General features: G+C 49.8%; 9 protein-coding genes across 9 annotated transcripts; 2 read left to right on the forward strand and 7 right to left on the reverse strand.

Annotated features, from left to right (window-relative positions):
* Positions 1-406: 406 nt before the first annotated feature.
* Positions 407-2,239, reverse strand: BO87DRAFT_377973 (uncharacterized protein). Its single transcript, XM_025623692.1, has 4 exons — positions 2,110-2,239; positions 1,574-2,003; positions 912-1,512; positions 407-856 (listed from the first exon to the last, which is right to left on the reverse strand). The coding sequence occupies exons 2-4, from the start codon at positions 1,952-1,954 to the stop codon at positions 480-482; spliced, it is 1,359 nt and encodes a 452-aa protein (XP_025478389.1). The 5' UTR covers positions 1,955-2,003; positions 2,110-2,239; the 3' UTR covers positions 407-479.
* Positions 2,240-2,579: 340 nt separating this feature from the next.
* BO87DRAFT_407961 (NAD(P)/FAD-dependent oxidoreductase) lies at positions 2,580-4,338 on the reverse strand. Its single transcript, XM_025626113.1, has 2 exons — positions 3,958-4,338; positions 2,580-3,908 (listed from the first exon to the last, which is right to left on the reverse strand). Exons 1-2 carry the CDS (start codon positions 4,199-4,201, stop codon positions 2,776-2,778), a joined length of 1,377 nt encoding a protein of 458 aa, XP_025478390.1. The 5' UTR covers positions 4,202-4,338; the 3' UTR covers positions 2,580-2,775.
* A 380-nt stretch (positions 4,339-4,718) lies between these two features.
* Positions 4,719-6,472, forward strand: BO87DRAFT_427464 (MFS transporter; the record flags this gene model as incomplete). The annotated part of the gene is made up of 3 exons (XM_025627406.1): positions 4,719-5,720; positions 5,778-6,149; positions 6,197-6,472. 3 exons carry the CDS (start codon positions 4,719-4,721, stop codon positions 6,470-6,472), a joined length of 1,650 nt encoding a protein of 549 aa, XP_025478391.1.
* An 848-nt stretch (positions 6,473-7,320) lies between these two features.
* Positions 7,321-9,429, reverse strand: BO87DRAFT_377975 (uncharacterized protein). The gene is made up of 5 exons (XM_025623693.1): positions 9,169-9,429; positions 8,739-8,874; positions 8,511-8,679; positions 8,359-8,421; positions 7,321-8,307 (listed from the first exon to the last, which is right to left on the reverse strand). The coding sequence occupies exons 1-5, from the start codon at positions 9,185-9,187 to the stop codon at positions 7,705-7,707; spliced, it is 990 nt and encodes a 329-aa protein (XP_025478392.1). The 5' UTR covers positions 9,188-9,429; the 3' UTR covers positions 7,321-7,704.
* A 429-nt stretch (positions 9,430-9,858) lies between these two features.
* On the reverse strand, positions 9,859-13,377 carry BO87DRAFT_377976 (ubiquitin-conjugating enzyme E2). Its single transcript, XM_025623694.1, has 2 exons — positions 10,468-13,377; positions 9,859-10,408 (listed from the first exon to the last, which is right to left on the reverse strand). Exons 1-2 carry the CDS (start codon positions 13,052-13,054, stop codon positions 10,029-10,031), a joined length of 2,967 nt encoding a protein of 988 aa, XP_025478393.1. The 5' UTR covers positions 13,055-13,377; the 3' UTR covers positions 9,859-10,028.
* An 861-nt stretch (positions 13,378-14,238) lies between these two features.
* BO87DRAFT_362223 (PRKRIP1 family protein) lies at positions 14,239-14,987 on the forward strand (the record flags this gene model as incomplete). Its single annotated transcript, XM_025621622.1, has 1 exon — positions 14,239-14,987. The coding sequence occupies exon 1, from the start codon at positions 14,379-14,381 to the stop codon at positions 14,985-14,987; it is 609 nt and encodes a 202-aa protein (XP_025478394.1). The 5' UTR covers positions 14,239-14,378.
* An 85-nt stretch (positions 14,988-15,072) lies between these two features.
* BO87DRAFT_439871 (chaperonin-containing T-complex subunit CCT3) lies at positions 15,073-17,103 on the reverse strand (the record flags this gene model as incomplete). The annotated part of the gene is made up of 6 exons (XM_025627944.1): positions 15,073-15,263; positions 15,317-15,954; positions 16,006-16,596; positions 16,672-16,880; positions 16,949-17,015; positions 17,079-17,103. The coding sequence occupies 6 exons, from the start codon at positions 17,101-17,103 to the stop codon at positions 15,168-15,170; spliced, it is 1,626 nt and encodes a 541-aa protein (XP_025478395.1). The 3' UTR covers positions 15,073-15,167.
* A 499-nt stretch (positions 17,104-17,602) lies between these two features.
* BO87DRAFT_427469 (uncharacterized protein) lies at positions 17,603-18,337 on the reverse strand (the record flags this gene model as incomplete). The annotated part of the gene is made up of 1 exon (XM_025627407.1): positions 17,603-18,337. The coding sequence occupies one exon, from the start codon at positions 18,335-18,337 to the stop codon at positions 17,603-17,605; it is 735 nt and encodes a 244-aa protein (XP_025478396.1).
* A 576-nt stretch (positions 18,338-18,913) lies between these two features.
* Positions 18,914-20,751, reverse strand: BO87DRAFT_337934 (putative Zn-dependent hydrolase/oxidoreductase family protein). Its single transcript, XM_025620571.1, has 4 exons — positions 20,258-20,751; positions 20,151-20,195; positions 19,457-20,092; positions 18,914-19,400 (listed from the first exon to the last, which is right to left on the reverse strand). The coding sequence occupies exons 1-4, from the start codon at positions 20,479-20,481 to the stop codon at positions 19,022-19,024; spliced, it is 1,284 nt and encodes a 427-aa protein (XP_025478397.1). The 5' UTR covers positions 20,482-20,751; the 3' UTR covers positions 18,914-19,021.
* Positions 20,752-20,817: the final 66 nt, after the last annotated feature.

Genomic DNA, 20,817 nt, shown 5'->3' on the forward strand with positions numbered 1-20,817 from the left:
CGTCTGGCAAAGCAACAGCAAAGCTAGTCGTCGTCCAGCACAGCTGAGATAGTAGTAGTGTTCAATACATGTGCAGGGGGACTTTAATATTATTGTAGGGAGATACTTGGTCGCTGGTGATTCGAGTGATTTTCTACGTCCGGTCTAAGCTCCTGCGGGTCGCAGCATTATCCCGGAAAGGGCGGCTAGACGGCAGAACTTCCAGAAGGGGGCCCGGTTAGAAGAAAATGATGATGAAGTATCTGAGATGGATGTTGCCACCCAGTCTGCCCGCAACTTGCCCGGTCCGCTCTTCAACCATGGGTCCGCGTGATGTTTGGGATAGGCTAAGTGATGTTTTCATTCAGTTCCAGAGGACAAGTGGCCGAAAGACATGGAATTCATAACAGTAGATCATGGGATTAAAGACAACAAAAAGGTATCAAAATGACGTTAAAAAAGCAAAATGCGCCTCTCCAAAAGTGACAACAGTACCCTGTTCAGGTACCTGGGTAGGGTTCAATTTTCGGTTCTGCCGGTGTCGATTTTGGGTCCGACCTAGGCCAGATTGATAAAATTGACTTGGATCGTTTTGGCCTGGTAGAAATATCATCTTTAGGTTCATTCTCCTTGTCCTTGGCATCGTTCGTAGTCGTGGCGGCTTCTCGTGCTTGTTGCACCTCCTTTACTCCTTGGCGGATATCCGCCGCGGAAGCTCCTCGGGGTGCCGTGGTCGTCAACGTCTCAGTATTGCGGATCTTCCCTTCAGGTGACTCGTCATTCAGTTTACCAATCTCCTCTTCTGTGACAAGACGCTCATTTTCGAGGCGAACCTCGCGGCCCCGTTTATGGCAATACCAGAGGACAAACAAAAGAACTAGTGAACATTAGTGACTCCCGATTCATCCTAGTCGTGTCAGGGCGCAACTTACTAAACAATGCCATTGACCAGAGTACATTCATACCCAACACTGCGGGGAATCTAGCCCGTAAGAATGCCATGATGGATCGTAACATCCCTACAAGCGCTGCTGGCTTCCCTACTAGTTCTTTCAGGCTGGGAACCTTAAGGCCCATCTTGTTGGCGGCGGCCGCCGCCTTGCCTACATTGTCCACGTTGATGCCACTTTTACTGGCCTTCTCAGTGGCAGCCGCGAGAACTTCGGGGGCCAGTGTCTCAGTCCATTTTTCAGGAAGCTTCTCGATCAGGCTCTGGAGGAACTTCGGGAGATTCGAGTAAGTGCTTTGCAGTTGCTTGTTGCCGTTCTTGAGGAGCATCTCAAGATCATGATACGCAGTCGGAACACCATTGACCAAGTCCCTGAAGATCAATGTGAATTTACGAAGGAGTTCCCGTGTTTCGTCACTTATCGAGAATACGCGGTTGTTTTCGGCCGCCAGGTTGAGGCGCTCGAGGATTTCCGTCATATCTTCTGCTTCTTGTTTCGCTTCATCGTCTTCTTTAGCTTCAGCGGGCTGTGCATCACTTGAGGCACTTGGTGCGGGAGCTGCTTCGCTCGCGCTTTCGCTACCCTAGTCATCAAATAACAGTCAGCTATTTGTGCAGATACTTTAGTGGCGGTGTCATAGCTACCTTCTTGTCAACCGTGCTCTTCCGCCGGATCCAGCTCCAGGGCCTCTTCTTCTGTGTAGAGCTCTCAGCTTTGGAGCCTTGAGAAACACTCTGAGAGCGCTCTGTCTTCTCTCTAATCTTCCGTTCTTCCTCCCCTAGTTCCTTTCCAAACTCCTCTGCCGGTGACACTGGTGATTGGGTAGTATCAAAAGTATCTGTGGGTACGGGAGAAACGGGCGATAGAGGGGTATCATTTCCGATGGTAGGCGATATCGGCCCTTGCTTTGCCGGGTCAGAGGTTATCTCTCGTAGAAATGCTTCATCTTCGGTTGTTAAAACCGGCTCATGCGGTTGACGTTGGGACGGGCGTCTCCAGTTCTTCCACTGGGTGAATTGCTGCATGGCTATCTCGCTCCACGCTTAATCGATAATGGTATATAAAGCCTATATACTTCCTCTTATGTTTAGTGAAGGTTCGACAAGAAGTAATCCAGCGGATAAAGGAGCCGTTCTTCACATTGCGATATGGCGGCCTGAACAAAGGACGGTGAACTTACCCCAGATATATAGCGATTTCGAGACCCACCGGTTCCGGTGCACGATCAATATAAGTAAACTGTACACGCTGGGAGCTGTTCAACGTAGGATATTTGCTCTTTCTGCAATTCATAGCCACTCTGAGCTCGAGAGTCGTTGAAAGACAGCTCACCGAGCGAGTCAAGCGATGATATCACTGCACAAGACAGGTCACATGTGAAGGCACCCCGTTGGTGCCACAGTTTGCACCGCCACGATCTGGCTGGATCGGGAAGAGATCGGCTGCACCGCCGATCATTGGTCGGTTCCTGTTGGTTAAGGCATCTACAATCGATCGGTTCCAATTGTCATTGCTTGTTGTAACTCTTCTCTTCAAATGTACAGGTCTACTTATATCATCATCCATTGTTGCTTTGCTAGGTACGCAGGAAGGATGATCAAGTGTACTCATCCACATCACTTTAATGGTTGAATTAGCTGATTGTCTATTAACTCGTGAGAAAGTCAGCGCTATGTTGAATCCGCTGAATATATATCTGACACTCTCCGAATGACCAGCATAGCTACCACTAGGAAAGACATCAATCTAGATTTCATAATACTGAACGATTGAGGACGCAAAGCTTTACAAATCACCTTGTGTCAGTCATACTTATGCAGTGCTCATTCTTGGAACTACCAAGCCGTTATGACTCTTGGATATTTGTCCACTCCTTCACCTTCTGAAAGTCCATCACCCTATACTCTCCTCCAAACCTGTTTTGCGTATCATCCCAATCCCGATTCACAGCTTGCTCAGGTCTCCAACGAACCGCAGCTGCAACCCTCGGGTCCATCTTCCCTTCGAGCCGGTCAGCAATAAAACCACCGATCGAGGGAATATGGGCGAATCCGCGACCGGATGCCCCAACTGCAAGCAGTAAGGATGGATGATCAGGATGATAATCTATAAGGAAGTTTCGGTCGACCGTGTCGGCGCACCAACATATCCGGGCGAATGAGAAAGGTCTCTCCGCCAACTGGGGCATCGTTGCTCTCAGGAGACCGCGGATTCGCTCAGCCGACTCAACGGGGATCTGATGACGTGCAAAGGGAACGCTTCGTCGTTCGCCATCTGAGCCAACAATCCAGTTACAGTATCCTGGATGTTCGTCACAGATCTTGAGCTCGTGCTTTTCTTCATCTGGTTCTATGAAGAAGCCCTGATCGGCATTGAAGAGGACCGGTAGGTTGCGATATGCCTTGGCTTCCTCTGGTGACATGCGAATATGAGCCAGGGTCCAGGCAGTTGGCCGAAGTTGTTTCTTGAAATCAAGAAACTGGTCCGCATTTGCACCAGCAGCTAGAATGACCTTGGAAGTAAAGTGTTGCTTCCCATCTGCTGTTTCGGCCCCTACAATATCCCGGGGTTCAGTGTCGGACGAAAATAGTAAACGGACAACTCTTCCCTCGGGGTCGCCTCCAATGAAGGTGACTCCAAGCCTTTTGGCTTCGGTGATGGCTGATACGAGTGCATTCCGAGCATGCACCCACCCAGCGCCTGTCTTCTTCCAATATCCTTTCCAACCTGGCAGGGGACCCGTCAAAATACCCGAGGGAAATGCCTTCCGGAAGTCCTCCGGGTCATTGAGCTCCACTATGTCGCCCCCGCGGTCGCGCCGTCCAATATGCTTGAGACCGCCCGGGGAGAAAGCTGAAGTGATGTTCCCAACATTGTGGAAATGTGGCTTGAACACCGGGTCGTGCTGAAAGCCCCTAGTAAGTGCGGCAAAAAAGGTCTTGTTGACGAAGTTGGGGTCGTCCTCGGCGGGAGGGTCCGCTTCGCTTCGGTTAGCTACATCCCAGGTACACGGGCATTCCACACTCACTGAAGGAGACTATCTTGTTCACGTCATTGCCCGCCGAAATGGCGGATGGCTGATGATACGCATCTAAGACAGTGACATTGGTATAACCCCGTCGGGCCAAATGAAGGGCGGTGGACGCTCCCCAGCTGCCAGCCCCGATGATAAGGATGGGAGCGTGAAGCATGGGTACGTCTATCGGGGAAGCGGACTTAATGCGAATGAGAATGGAGAGTGATGGATGCTCTGAAGAGTGATCGGCGCGCATTTTGTGGCCACGGGGGATTTCGGTTTGCTAATGCAATGATGCAGATGGGAGGGGAAGGCCAAGCTTATCAAGTTGCCATCGACGGCTAATCTCATATCGACCCTGGCCACAAGGCAATGGAAGGTCGAGGCGTAAGCAAATCACATTGGGAGTTGATAGCGACATGGTACAATGGCGTGAGTCAAGCATGAGCGTCGCGATGTTTAGCAGCCGATTAGCGTCCGACTAAGCTCCATCCTCCAACTTTCCTGCTTCGCTTGGACCTGCCGCCCGTCTTGTCTGCCCTCTACTTTTGCCTCCACACTTCGATAATTATCCCGATAGCGATATCGCTACAAACCTGGGGTAACATTGGCTAATATCATACGAAGCTTATCGAACCCCGGATCGTGATAGTCGCAAACCGTTGCAATGCCTCTAATGCATTCCCCTCCTCCTATAAAGGGAGAGGCAGCCGTCGGGATGAAGACTTCCCAATCCACAGAGCTTCAAGTCTTTCTCCGGTGCTGCCATAACCATGCCTATCTTCAAAGATAGGGACCTTGACGTCCCTGGCACTGAGCTGCTGATCGATGTTCGACACGATCAGAACGTTCCTCATGACAGCTCCGACATCATCCTGTTGCCCCCTCCCACGGCCTGTGAGGGCGATCCTCTCAACTGGTCCGACTTCAAGAAATACTGGCACCTTCTCCTTGTCTCTGCATATGCCTGTATCTTTTCCTTTGCCGAGAACAACACCGGTGATGCTTACTCGACAATCGTGGAAATGACTGGGTCCACCATGACCATCATGAACGGTGGCGGAGCACTGAATTATCTCATGCTGGGTCTGGTGAATATTTTCTGGATCCCAGCGGCTATGAAGATTGGTCGTCGCTTTTGTTTCCTCGCAACCTTACTCCTTTGCATTGGATCTTCCATCTGGATGGGTGCTTTTCATACTGCGGGTGAATGGTATGGATGCAACATCGTCAATGGTCTTGGGACATCCGCCTACGAAGCTGTTATCCAGCTCGCAGTATTCGACCTCTTCTTTGACCATCAGCGCGGTCGCATGCTGGGTTTCTACATCTTTGCCCAACAGCTAGGCTCCATCATTGGTCTGGTCTCAGGAGGATACATTGCTGATGGACCGGGCTGGCGCTGGGCTCAGTGGGTGGTCTCCATTGGAGAAGGAATTTTGATCATTATCTTCTTCTTCACGTATGAGGAGACGTTGTTTCCCCGGTTCCTATTCAACCCTGCGCAGAGCTTGCCTACAGCCGAGGCCAAGCTAAAGAACCCGATTGATGCGACCGAAACAGCCTCTCTGGACAAGAAGGATCCCGCCACGGTCGATAATGCGAGTGTGAATGAGGGATCAGCCAGTGACATCATTCCAGCGCCGTCTGAATTTCCCAAACGGACGTTCAAAGAGAAACTGCGACTTTGGGTATATTACCCGCAGGATAAAACCACATATTGGTCTTACTTCAAACGACCATTCTTCCTGCTGGCTTTCCCCAACATCATTATTGTACTATCCCTTGACCCACATACAATTGCTTGCAACAGAAGCTAACATATCGTCCAGGCTGGTATCATCTTCGCCTTTGGCTGCACCTCTGGCATCGTTACCAACAAGACCATCTCCGAGATTCTCACTGGCGCGCCGTATAACTTCACTGATGGTCAGACTGGCCTTGCATATCTGTCTGCTCTGGTGGGCAGTATTATTGGCTACCTCACTAGTGTAATGGGTGATAAGATTGTCATTTACCTCGCTCGTCGCAATGACGGTGTCAAGGAGCCTGAGATGCGTCTCTGGGCTCTGACGCCTTGCTTCATCTATTCGGCAGTAGGATATGAGCTTTACGGCTGGGGAGCGCAGGAGGGTGCCCACTGGATGACAATTACGGTGGGAATTGGAGCGATGATTGCCCAGCAGGTTGCTGCAACATCAACAGTACGTTAATCGACCATTTTATATATCAAAACTTACCACTTCTACAGGCAACCGCGTATGCTATGGAGTGCTTCCCCGGAGTTGGGGGTGAAATCGTCGTGATCCTCGCCATCTGCAGCTCCATCATCAACTTCATCATCTCCGAGACCACACAACCGTTCTACGAAGCCACCGGCCCCGGCTGGCTCTTCCTCTTCTACGGAATCTGTGTGATCATCTCACTAGCAGCCGGAATGGCCGTCTACGTGTGGGGCAAGAAATGGAGGAGGAAATGTGCTCCGAAATACTACAAGTTCCTCCAGGAGCGAGGAGGAAACATCTAACCCGTCATGTATATACCCAGCTAGGATCAACACGAAACATGATATAACATGGCTTACTACTTGCTTCTAACACCAAAATAAACCCGCACCACTATCTACACAATACCACCTAGTAATCCTCCTACAATACTCCTCCATCAAACCCTCCCCATCCTCTCCAACCCCACAACCACCTCATCACACCGCACCCCCTTCCCAGGACAACAACAAACCACCACCTTCCTAAGCCCCCCCCAAATCCACAATCCTCGCACACAGCTGCATCCACGCCAACCACTCCCTCATCGCAGGCGCCCCTCCCGCCAAAACCATCTGTCTTGGCTGAAGCCGCACACACACACCACACATGATCCCGTGCTTTAAACAGACATCCTACCCAGTAGACTTAGCAGTAACAGCCTCGCCAGATCATGGCTGAAGATCACCCTGTCGCATAACACTGCTAGGGCTTCGAGGTAAATTTGTCTGCTTGTGTGGAAATGAAGGAGGGAGATGATGATTGAGCTTGCGGGGATGGGAGGGGGGTATGTTTATAAAACTATATGGTGAGGATTGGTGACTGTGATTATTTGGATGGGGTGTATGCAGTGTTCAGCTAGATGAATAGATGATGTTCTGGACAATATGTTACTTGGTTAGAGACTTGTGCTGCCTGGTTAGCTCTGTGGTATTTGTTGCATATAGGTGAAGATATCAATCAATCTGGCTCATTTTCTGAGGTTTGGGATTTATAGATACTAGTAGATTATTTCGAGAGTAGTAGTGGTTATTACTTCCCTATAGTTACCAGAAATTATCTAATATGGTTCACTGCAGTAATAATTGAATAAGTAAATAATGTCTGCACCAGCAATAGTAGTAATATTACAGCCTATCAACGCATAATATGACCATGACATGACTGATTGGATACAATAACGGCTGGACAAGTTACATGACAATAGAAATATGAGACTGAGAAGCCAGCACAGCATGCATGTACACAGAGAATAGTCACGCTCACGCCAGCAACAACATAGGACAGTCTTAATGTAGTGACAGTGTTAAAATGCACAATATGGACGCCGTTATCAAAGTCACAGGTAGCACATGACAGAGGGGAAATAATAATTAGAAGACACGACATATGAAAGAAAGGTAAATGATAGAATAAACCGAGATAAAGCACCCCCTCCATACCTTCCTTTACATGAACAGCGCACTAATACCTCATTAACAGACGACACCAATCTTCAGGTAGACTTTCTCTTCTTGTATGTCCGCTTTGGCTTCTCAGCCGGCTCAGGTTCAGCTGCACCCTCATCGTCAGCAACGGGGGCTTGCTTCTTCTTCTTTGTCGCGGGTCTGCCCCTGGTGGGACGAGTAGTGGCGGGCTCCTCAGCAGCAGCAGCAGCAGCAGCTTTGCCACGCCTACCCTTGGTGGCGGCTGGCTTCTTATTCATTTCGACAAGAGGAGCATCAGACTCTTCATCCTCGACAGGTGCTTGCTTGGAGGCAGCACTGTTCTTGCGAGGCTTCTTGGTCTTGGGCGTTTCTTTAGCTTCATCAGCGTCGGCTTCGGCTCCAGCTTTAGTACGCTTCTTGGTCTGGGGAGTAGCCTTCTTGGTCTTAGGCGTCTCTTTGATAGCCTCTTCTTCAGCGTCAGAATCGGCTTCCTTCTTAGGCTCAGCACGAGCACGCTTCTTGGTCTGGGAAGTGGCTTTCTTAGTCTTGGGATTCTCTTTGGTGTCCTCTGCCTCGGCTTCAGAGCCGGATTCCTCCTTGGGTTCAGCGCGAGCGCGCTTCTTACTTTGGGGAGTGGCCTTCTTGGGAGTGGATTCTTCCGCGGTTTCGTCCTGGGTAGGTTAGCATCGATGAAGCTGTATTCTTTGAACAGAAGGACATACATTATCCTTCTTAGTCACACGCTTCCGGAATCCTGTCTTTCCAGGCCGATTGAGTTCGACATCCTGGGACACAAGTCAGACCTTCACAGAGAAAAAAATGATATAAAGCGCAAAAAATGTTGTAATATAAGAAAAGCAGTCAATGAACTTACCCCCTTCCAGTCCTCATCATCGACATGGCCCTGCTCTATTGCCCTGCGGACCTTCTCCTGCAGATCCTCAGGGAGCTCGTCGTAGCCATCCAAGGCCGACCAGTCTCTTTCGCCCTCCTCACCAACCGTTTCGACCATATTAGCAATGATCTTGGGGGTGACGCAGCCCCTGTTAAAAAGCATTAGCGAGGTGCTTCATTCTTTCGTAATTAGATTTACGAGACCTACCAGTGACGCCAGAAGTAGCTCTGAAAGCGTTCGGTATCAACCCAAGAGCCATGGCGCAACTCGCCCTTGAGGATTTTGATGCCCTGGTCTTTACATTCTTTGTTTTTGCAACCAGCGCGGCCAGTTGAGGCTTGCTCTGTGTAGATGATTAGATTTTGAGCGAGATGGATAAACTCCGTCGAAAATGCTATTTAAAACCAAACAACAATTGTGGAACAAGCAAAACAATAATGGTTCACGACTTGGCTGATAGTGACAGTTGGCAGTCACCGTTGGACAACAAACGCACCCCCATCCCATCCCAGTAAAGCAAGTTGACAACAAATCCATGGGGAAAAGCAAACAGTAAAGCCAACTATCAAGAGCGAGGCAGCGAGGAACTCATCTTTGATGAATGCAAGGAGAGCAGTGAACGAAAAGAATAACTTACCGAGACGATAGGCACCCATATTTTAGAAGCACCACGGGGAGCAGAGAAGGCTGGTGATACTGCGTGCGGGAAAGTTAAGTTTGCGTGCTGAGAGGGAACCAAGATTTATGGGTGCGATCGCGCCCGGGGTTGAAGGGTGTATTTATAACCTAGGGATTTCACCGACACAACAGAGAAGAGACAACACAGGAAAAGATGGAAATGAAGAGAAGGGGAAGATGGGAGATCAATGGGGATAAATAGAGAAAAGCGAGGGGAGAAAGAAGAGGGAGGGAGGACAGAGAAGAGCGCAAGAAGAGCGAAGGTCTGGCGCTGCTGCCAACGGAACACGCCAAAGACCAATGCCGCAGTGCTGCTTTTGCTTTCTCCTACTTACTGTGTTTACTTCTGCTTGTCTTCTACAGATCATTTATTGTCTGATCCTTCCTCAATGTACTAATCAATATTTAATCATGAATCTAATTTTCTATCAACCATCAAGTTTCTGTCTCTTTTGTTCGGCCGATGCCGTGACGCTCGTTTAAGCGCCTGATTTGTGGATAAATGCTAGCTATAGTTCAGTCCTACTAGCAGAGTTCCAGTCAAGGATACCGTTATACTGAACCCCAAATGCTAAGAGATACCTAACCTGAACTATTTTAAATAATATCAAGTAGTGCATATTTGTAGCATATATCTTAGTGACTTTGACCCAGCTACTATTCAAACGCTTTCCAACCATACACTCCCCAAAGCTTCCACAAACATGAACTAAAGCATCATAGACATGATGGATAATAAAGACAAAGGCCCCTAATGAACCATCCACAACAGGTTAGTAGCATTATGGCTGTCTGCAGCATAACTCTCCAACGTCGAGGCTACTGTTTGGCAGTCGCATCTACCTCCAAAGCCTCAAGCTCCGTGATATACTTTCGCAGCATGACCACAGCCCCCAGGCTAAGACGCGAGACAAACGCCGAGGCACTGCGCTCCTCTCCATTGCTGGTATGCCCCTCATGCTCTATCATCGCCAATGCCGTATCGATAGCGCGACGGAGCAGGAGTGGCCTGCTGCAGTCTTCTGAATTCAAGCGACTAGGCAAATAGTTCCAAGCCACAATGTCCTCCATGCCACTTACTTGATGATCTAGGGCACACTTGATATATCTGCGTGTAGTCAAGAATGTCTTTTCTGTATACTTGTCTGACTCGACTCGTCTACCGCCCTCCGCAGCAAAAACTTCATACCCGGCCTCATCTGGTACACGATTAATCTGTGATATTGAGTTGTACACATAGCTCAGGATATTGACTTACTGTAGAAGGGGCTTTGCACAAGAACCAATCCCATAATTGAGACCAGAATCTGTAGAACAGTGGACTTGGTTGCTGACCACATTTCCTCCTGGTTCTGAGTGGGCCATGTTCCTAGAATGCTCAGACAGATCTTACCATCTTCGTAGAGGTTCGGATTGATCCTTCCTTGGCCGCTGATCCACGAGTGAAAGAATGCCTCAGGTGGTTTTCTAGGAAAGTCCCCTGGAAAATGGAAGTCTATCAGGATCGGCGCATATTGGTAAGGGGTCCCCTCCGGCCCAATGAACAAAACCCTGAGCAGGTCCATCCTTGACTCCCATGCTCGCACAAAAATCCCGGAAGGAAGTGATTCGCCGAGTATGTCATATTCCCTCTGGATACGCTTGGTGCGTAAGGTCGAGCCCCCCGCCTCGTCTCTCGAGATGAAATGATGATCTGAGGGAGGGGCACCTTCCAAGATGGTGAACCCTGGAGGCAATGTCATTTCCTCACTCTGTTCAACTACTCCATCTGAAGCATCTCTCATATCAAAGTCGGAGTCATTGTCCGTCTTCATGTTTGCATCTCCGGAATAGCCGGTATCTGCAGAACCAGAATCGACATATCGATATACAGCACATTTGATCTCCGACATATCTTCATTATCACTACCTGAGATGGCTTCCTCCTCTTCCTCCTCGTCATTACCTGAAATCCATTCTTCTTCATCATCAAGTAGAATACCATCCTCACCATTGACATATCGGCGCAGGGCTTCCTGGAGCGTCGTCTCCGACATATCCTCATCATCATCACTCGAGAACCCTTCTTCATCATCAAAATGTAAAAGCCCCTCCTCATCACCAACTCCTGGATCCCCTTCTTTATATGTATAAGCTGAGTGCATTGAAGTGGTCGATAGATCACCTGGAGCTGGAACCCCGAGTTGAGTGGTGAAGCCTCCATCCATGACCATCATAATCCTTTCAAACGGAACGCGGACTTCGCAACAAGTACCAGCCAGCCGAACAGTAATCTCGCCATTGGCATCAATCGCAATGATTTGGGCGACGAAGTCTGCAGTGGATCTTTCACTGAGCTTACGCTGATAGTGGTGACTATGTCTCGGAGGAAGAGGTGAGGTGTCAATTGTAGTCGTACTTTTGAACCATTCCCAATTGAACATGGCGAGACTCATATCCTTCAGATATGAGTGCATTTGCGAAAGTGACAATGACGAGGTATAACTAAATGTGCAAGGACCAGCGACGTTGTCTGCACTCAGTGACCCTTCCGTCAGGACCGAGGTATGGATGGTGTCTGGGGCGAGAAGCACAATATCACCATGCGATCTTTCCAGGCAAGGAAACACGTCAAGCTCATACAGAGATACTTGGCTGATTGTCTCACTCAGCTCGCCCAGCTTGGAGTAAAGAGAAGCTAGGATCTGCCCGCCATGCAGAAGTATAAGATAAGGATCCTTATACCACCGGACGGTAACTATTCGCTCTCGGATGTTAACAGCTTGGACAACACCCACTGTTCTTGCTCGAATTTTTGAATCCCTGTGTCTCATATGACTAGGCAGTTGCCGGATATATGTAGGTGTGGATTCAAAGCCGGGCCAATTCATGGTCTCAATCCCATCCTTCAGGACGACGATGCTCCCGGGCCATATATTTTCATCAAGCCCGGGGTCCCAACGAAGGGATTTTATATCTTCGGTGGTAACACTCCCGTCCAACCATCTGACGGTCAGTACTGTCTTTCTTGAGGTAATATGGAACATGTTCATGTCATAACCAAAAGTCTCTTCGGGAGGCATATTTTGGTAACAATACTTTTGAAAGGCACTTTTCGGATCTCGAAAACGTATCATATCACCGATTTGAAGTGAGGTGGCCGATTTCACTGTTCCCCCAGTCGAGAGATTTTCGAAGTCGCATATCACAGCATCGCGTTCCAAGACAGATGCTCTGAGAGTCTCTGTTCCATTCGGGATCTCACATGTTCCGAGACCGAACACATTTGTACAAAGCCATTCCACCTTATATTCCGTAGCTGGTGTGGACAGGACATGGCCGTGGCCAAAGGAACGGGGATCTTTCTTTGGAACTATACCTCCTTTTATCCCGCGCATATTTTCGTATTTCGTACACACATACTGACCAGGAATCACGTAGTCATGCTCCATGTATCGCAAGTTAGTGTCCACAACTCTACATGGCTGGCCCTTGGGCATCCATATGAGCTCATTGTCATCGAAAGGGCAAGGGACTTCAAGAGCTTTGGGATCAACAAGCGAGACAGGCACGTTGGAAACGCGCAGTATAGCATCCCGGTCAACCTGCCGAATGATTCCCAGCTTCTGACGGTAAATGATCAAGTCATCGTTGATAAACGGCTCATGATGCATGAGCTCAGATAAAGGCACATCATGTATTGGCGAAGGACGCGAAGAATTGGCCCCGGGCTTTTTGCGGCTGCGAGGCATGAGCCACTCGTTGAACTCGACGGAGCCATATTCGCCCAACGACTCGTCATAGTTACGATACGCAACCGGCTCGAGTGTACATGTAGCGGATGCACCGATGACCGTGCCATACATTGTGTCGTCCGAATTTCTTTTGACGTAGCTACCGAAGCTGATGTACCTATCGAGTAGCTCGAGGTCATCCTCGTGGATGAGAGAACATCCTTGCGAAACCCAACTGAACTGAACAATGACATATCCTTTGCGTGGCTATAACAGAAGATGGGTTTAGTGGACATGATTTCTGGTTAATGATACCTGACGACCTACCACACCGGTTTGTAAGTACTCAGTCAGGACGTCTTGTGGCACTGATGTATATGAGACCATCAAATCATCTTCCGGTGGTCCCAACGGATACACCTTGGGCATGCCGTGTCAGTCTATTTGAGCCATTGTTCTATTGAAGTTATCGGCCGTAGAAGACACGTACATCGAGATATGTTCTCTGTGCTTGTATATTAGCAAAGTAAGACCCACATGCTGCGATACTATCAACGGGAGCCATACTACAATAATACCCGTTAAAGATGGATTTGATTTCAAACAGCAAACATCGTTGAGATCAAACTATTAATCATTAGGTACTCCGGGCTGATAATGAAGTCTCCGTAGCCCACTCAATGCTGACCTGGAAAGTACGTGAAGTCCCCGGATTCGGGGCGTTGGGGACGCCACTCGTATTCATGCTGGCGGGGTAGAAGGTAGCAAGTGAGATATGATGGAGAAGTACGCAGCCCCAAGCGAGGTTTGAAGGCACATACTCATACAAGTAAATATACGATGGATATCAACTAGAGCACGCAATACGAGCCAAAGGAAAGAAAAGAATGTCTGAGGGGAAGGTGGGAGATCCCGGAGGATGATAACATTACTACTAGGAAAAAGCACAGCCAGGGTCTGTCATGTGCCACGGGCTGATGCAGCGGCCGATAGAATTATAAGTACTTCAACTTGATGAATTATAGATAAGTCGAGAGACTAATAACCACTTGAATATAATCTTCAAGATCTCGGAGCAATATATTCTCCTGATGACCAAGATGGGCGGGCCGACAGGCTACTCCTCACATGTCCAAGTTGTATACATTTGAGTTCCCGACTGGGAAAGTAATCGGCGTTCATGCTGATGGAACCAGCCCGCGATCCAATCCCGGCCAATCGATCGATAAGAGCAACCCCAACGGCGCGTCTCACCGCCCAGGTTTCACCCCGGCAATTGCTATTCTCGAGCTAGACTACTACTGGCTCCTCATTCTGCACCTACTTATACAAAACTACAAACACTCTCACATCAGCCTCCTCTCTAGACCAAGAGGCTCATCAATCTCTTCTAGACAAGCGCAGCCAATTTACCCTCCCACTCTTACATCAATATATACAAATAACCGCATCCAAAATGTCCGAACCAGGCCCCGAGTCAATCCCTACCAGCGCAGACCCGCGCAGCAAACGTCCCACCAAACGCCGCGCCGTGACAGCGCTCGACGAACACGCCACGCAAATCGAGTCTCTTTTCCGCGACCCCACAAAAGAAATTAAGCTTCCGGACCCCTCCAAGCAACGAACCTCGACATCGCTACCGCCGCCGCCAGAGATTGTCGCCAACGTCCAGGGTTCCTCTGCTGGTGCGGGGTCGGGCGAGTTCCATGTCTACAAGGCTAGTCGGCGGAGGGAGTACGAGCGGCAGCGGCTGATGCAGAGCGAGGTTGACAAGGAAAAGGAGGATAAGGAGTGGGAGCAGAAGCGGGAGGAAGCGCAGAGGAAGGATGAAGAGAAAACGGAGAAGAATCGGAAGAAGAGGGAGAAGAGGAATGCGAAGAAGGGGAAGAAGGGTGGTAGTGGGGGTGGTGCGTCGAATGGGGGGGATAAGATGGCTGTTGACGAGACGGGGAAGAAGGTTGCGGGTGGTGCTGATGGGGATAAAAAGGACGGAACTGAGAATGGGGATAGGAATGGTCCTGAGGAGGTTGCCGAGGTGCCCGGAGTGATTATTCATGATGACTGAATGGAGAAGGGGGGTATACTATATACGGGCTACGAAGGAACCGGGGCCTACAGAGGCTAGAGATTGTACGATATGAAGATACCCATTGTAATTTTTGGTCTAGGATATTCATACAAGAAGTCCAAATGGTAATCGTGCAGCATTATGTACGCAGTTTTATTTCGGTTCGTCTTAATTGATTTAATCATCTCCACCACCGACACCGAGACCGGCACCGGCCTGCTGAGCAGACTTGCCACTGCAGATATCGTCGACACGGAGGAGCAAGCATGCGGACTAGAGAGACAGTCAGTTTGAGTCGATATAGAGTAGGATGTACTTGTGCTCACCTCGACAGCGGTCTTGATGCTCTGAAGCTTAACCGCCTCGGGCTCCCAGACGCCATACTCCTTCATGTCCACCAAGGCACCGGAGTCACCGTCGAGACCCCATGTGGTCTGGCCCTCAACGTGCTTGGCCCTCATGCGGGTGAGGACACGGATAGGGCTGGCACCGGCGTTCTGTGCCAATGTTCTGGGGATAACCTCCATGGCATCGGCAACAGCCTTGTAGGGCCATTGCTGGACACCCTCAATGGACTTGGCCAACTGGCTCAATCTGACAGACACAGCCATTTCAATGGCACCACCACCGGGGGAAAGACGGGGGTGGAAGATGACGTTCCGGGCAACGGCCATGGCGTCCTGGAGGTTCCGCTCGATCTCGTTGATGATGTCCTTGGAGGGGCCGCGGAGAAGGATAGTGCAAGCCTTGGGGTTCTGGCACTTTCTGAGGAAGGTGAAGTACTCGTCGCCAATTTTCTCGATCTCGAAAAGTCCGCACTGAGTTCCAACGTCGGACTCCTGGAGGTCGTCGACACGGTTCACGATGGTCGCACCCGTGGCTCTGGCGATACGGTTGTTATCGGTCTTTCTCACACGGCGGAGGGCGGTGATGTTGGCCTTCACCAGGTAGTGCTGGGCAAGGTCTGGGAAGTGTTAGCAAGTCGAATGCCTGCAAATAAAAGTTAGATCCCTACCTGAAACACCCTTCTCCGTAATGACAACGTCAGGCTTGAGGGCGATGATAGCATCGCACATGGCCTTAACCTGTTCCTCTTCAATCTGCAGGATACGGTTCCAGTCGTCCTCCTTGGTAATCTCGATGTTCGTCTGCGATTCACCCTTCTTGTATTCCAACGGGCAGTCGAGCAGCAGAACACGGGGGTTCTCTATCCTCCTCCGCATCTTGGGGTGGGTGATGTCCTTGTTGACCATGACACCGTCGATAACCTCACTGTCCTCAATCTGACCACCGGGAATCTTCTCAACACGAGCGTACCGCTTGATGTCGACCTCCCGCTTTCCACCACCAGCATCGAAAGACACGGTCCGGACAGCCTTCAGAGCGAGGCTGCACATGAGCTCCGACCACCGGGAAACGAACTTCGTGCCGATAGACGACTGAATGAGGGTGTACATAGCCTTGTCATCATCAATATCCACGGGTATCGAAACTTCCTCCACAATGGCAAGGGCGTCGGCCAGAGCACGCTTGAAAGCCGAGATGATGACAACGGGGTGAATGTTACGTTCGAGCTGGGGGAGGGCCTGAGCGAGCATCTCACCAGCTAGTACAGGTTAGCGAGTCATCCCATGAAATATCAGGTCCATCATGCGATAAGCACGATTCAGCCAGCACATACCCAGAATAATAACAGTCGTTGTTCCATCACCAACTTCCTCGTCCTGGGTCCGACTCAACTCGATCATGCTCTTCGCAGCGGGGTGCGACACCTCGATTTCTCTCAGGATAGCGTGTCCATCGTTCGTCAAAACAATACCGCCCATGGGGTCGAGAAGCATCTTCAGCATAGCCTTAGGTCCCAGACATGACCGAATAATATCCGCGACACTGTAATGCCAGGCCCCGTGTCAGAAGTGCCGGAAGCGGGGAAGAGTGGGAGGGGATCAATCACGTACGTCTTCGCAGCAGCGATATTAGACAGCTGGGCTTTACGACCAACCTGTCTCTCACCAGCATTGGTGTCTAAAGAACCATGTTAGCAATCAGAAGCCAAGTCCCGGGCAGTTCCCCTCGATTGGGACATACTCATCACCACCACCGGTGCTTGCATGATGGCGGTGGTTTGTTGACTTGCGTCGGAAAAGGAAGAGAGAAATTCAAACGGTCCCTAGGAAAAGATGGAGTAAACTCCGGAGCCGATCGACAAGCGGTCAAAGATAGGGGCCTTTTTTGCTCGTGGAGGGGAACTGGAGTTGTTTTGTTGCCCGCCGTCCCTATCAAATTTCCAGCGCACCTTTCGAAGTGGGATTGCGGACAAGAAGAGCTCACCGCCACCATTCTGCTTTGGGTCTAGTGCTATCCTTTTCCCCCTGATCTATCTACGGAGCATCATCGCATGCCATGGAAGCGAATAGTTTCTTCCTTTGGGTCTTAAAGAGTAATTCATATCATTCACGAAATAAAAGCTCATCTTGCACAGATGCTTCATAACGCCCGCTATCCAGGTATACCCTATAACCCATAACGCCAAACTCCTAAGAAAACAAACCCAAACTTTTCCCCAAATGTTCAAATGATTCGACGACACAAACCGGCGTTGAAGAACCAGATCACTTCTTCAGGAGCTTGCTTAGCTTCTGAACACTCTTGCGTACCCGAAAACGCACATGAGCCCGCATATGCGTAATAAGAGACAAATTCCTCTTCCGAGGCTTCGAAGAGACCTTCCCGACCTCCTGCTTCTGGTCTCTACTACCATGTGAACCAGACTCGGATAGGCGGAATCCAAACTCATTGACCCCCAGTCCATGCAGACTGCATACACGTGTGCTGCCTGTCGAATAAGCGTTGAAACTATTTTCACCCGAAGTCGCATGATCAAAGTGCCAGGTTCTCCGATCATAGTGCTGTCTGTTGCCAGTCCACTGTCGTGGAACCAGAGGCCAGGTAGTGTCGTCTGGTTCGCCGTCAAGCTGTACCGACTGGCGCCATTTGTGGACTTCATTCATCTCTTGGTCTGCTGAGAGTCGCGCCATCATGTTCTTGAACCAGGTTTGCGCGTAGGGATTAGGGTGTACAGGTCTGGGGTCAAGGCCGGAACACGGATCCCGGTCGTGCAGTAGTTTGCGTATTCGTTCCAGCTGTATTTGACGCATGTTGTGTTGGAGATGCAGTGGTAGTTGTGCTAAGGCGACTTCGTCGAGTTCGTAGAGTACTTCCTCTTCGTCGTCCATGGAGCGTCTGCGCTCTTGTGGTTCCCATACGTGATTGCTCGTCCAGGTATCTGAACTGCTTCGCCAGAAATAGCTGGCATCTTGTGGGCTTTGCTGCATTATGGTAGCCATGATGGATTTAGTTGTTTGCTGACGTGGTGAGAGCACGCGCTGGGGATGGGGTTTTGGTCGGGGAAATGAGAGGCTGAGCAGTTGGTGAGATGGGGCCAAAAATATATGTACGTGATAGATGAATTCAGTGAGATAGATAGAGGCGACCGAGCTGATGAAACTTTGAGTCATTCAGCAAAATTGAGACGAGTATGGCTCCTATCGGCGTCAATTCAATTTTGGGGAAGCGGATCATTCCCATGTCACCTTTACTGCTAAACGGGTCATTGCCTCCAGTAGCTTTTTAAAGAACAGCTGCAATTGGTCATCTGGTCTGGGGGTACGATCATATTTGTTTGCCCGGTCTAGTAATGGAATAAGGGAAACGCCGTATGCACCTTGAACGCGTTGTTGGTGCAGGGTCATTCACTGGCACGCTCCGTAAATAGGCCCGTGCCATCACATGGGTCAGAGCCTCTTTTTGAAGCCTTGCACTCGATAGGAGCATTGACTATTTCGGAGGGTTGATCTAGAGACTCATCACATGTATAAAAAAAGACGGTGAGGGGAAGAAAGATATGTATGGATTATAGAGTTGTGAGCGTCTATCCGGGTGCACGCACAATGATCAACATGCAGCTATCGTACAGCAATATTAAAGTAAGTATAATAAGTACCCCAAACTTTCCCAGGCGCACATGACCATTAGAATTCCCGACTTTCGCCGATGTCACAAACATCAAATGCCCCGACCTCTGGATAGCCATACTTGGTGAGCGCCTCCTTCAATTTCTTTGGTGGCTCAAGGACATCTTCATCTGTCAAGACCCAAGTTCCCCAATGGATAGCCATGGCTCTTTTGCATTTGGTATCCCGGAAAATTTGCACTGCATCATCAGGGTCCGCATGCATAGGGCTCATGAACCATCTGGGTGAGTAGGCGCCAATCGGGATCAATCCGAGGTCAAAGGGTCCCCGGAATCGACCAATTTGTTTAAACGCAGGACATGAGGGGAAATTGTACTCCGGAGCATGATCATCGGTACCGGCAGGGAGCTCTGGCACATTCCGATATCCTGTGTCTCTATATGACAATCTTGGTTAGATAATTCAAGGCATCTCCTCGGTAGTTATACATACCCTGCAAACCACAGCTTCCGACCTCCGGCTTCGATGCCCCACGACGCCCACAGGGTCTTTGATCGATCAAACACACCCCGATTGCTTGTGTGCTGCGAAGGCAAGCAGCTGATGCGAGCCGTGATATTAGACTGGTTTGAACTCTGGCCCTCACCGGCACCGGCCTCGGTGACTGATTCATGCGAGGGTGAAAGAACAATGTCTCGCTCGTCCCACCAATCGAGCTCAGTCATTTTGTCTATCCCAATGCTGCTGAACCATGCTTTATTGCCAAGGGGTGCAAAGAAGTGACAATTGGGATGGCGTCGCGAGATTTCCATGACAGTTGGATGAGAGAGATGATCGTAATGGTTGTGGGAGATTACCACCGCATCGATAATTGGGATGTCCTCGATGCGGCATGGCATCTCAGTGAAGCGCTTTGGGCCCATGAAGGAGACCGGAGAGCAACGGTCCTCGAATACCGGGTCGAACAGAACTCGTAGGCCATTGGGAAATTCGACGTAGTAACACGCATGGCCAAGCCATGTCGCCCGCAGACCAGATGTTTCCCGATCAGGTAGAAACTTCGGCTGCTGAACAGGCACTGTAGGAGGCGTGACGTCTGGAAACTTGATTTTCCCCGTTATGATTCCCCTTCAATGCAGATGTCAGAATTGTATACTAAACATCTAGGAGAGGACTTGTAACTTACCCCCACATGCGAAGAGCGTTACCAACTGTCGGAGATTGCCATGAGCTGCAGCAATACATTAGTCAGAAGATACTATCATTTTCTTGCGATAGGTACAAATGACATACTCCCAGGGGTTTTGAAAGCCATTTTTGAGATGGTGAGCTTTCTCCTTGACATCCTCAGGTCCCTCAGAGGCTGGGGAGAGAACAACGGCTAGGGAGTAGAGGGCTGCCGACGTTGAAGCTGCGGAAGTAGCTTTGGTCATGTTGCGTCTCTGTGGGGATGACAATCTAGGTGCAGAAGTGCTGCCCTGTCGGAAACAAAAGACGCCTCGCAGGAATGCTCGCATTGTCTTCAAGAATCGAGGGCGGGGAAGGATTTATACGAAGCTTGGTGGCGGCTGCCTTAACAATGAAGATAAATGGGTACTCCCGCCCGTATATCTCAAAAAATATGATAACTCAACATGCTCTAGCCCATGTCAGACTTTGATTCAACGCAGTCCCCCTTTTGGTGAATAAAAAAAAGAGGAACGGCGATGACGGTGTAAAGCCCGTTATCTCCGGGGCGGAGTGATGACATCGCCGATGTTCTGCCTATCTCGTATAGGTTGTGTTGTGGCCTTTCATGAAGACATCCGGGGCTTAGTCTACGTAGCTCTACTGACGCCTAGTGTACGATAATC

This window comes from Aspergillus neoniger (assembly GCF_003184625.1).
Source record: "Aspergillus neoniger CBS 115656 unplaced genomic scaffold BO87scaffold_22, whole genome shotgun sequence".
Lineage (NCBI taxonomy): Eukaryota > Fungi > Ascomycota > Eurotiomycetes > Eurotiales > Aspergillaceae > Aspergillus > Aspergillus neoniger.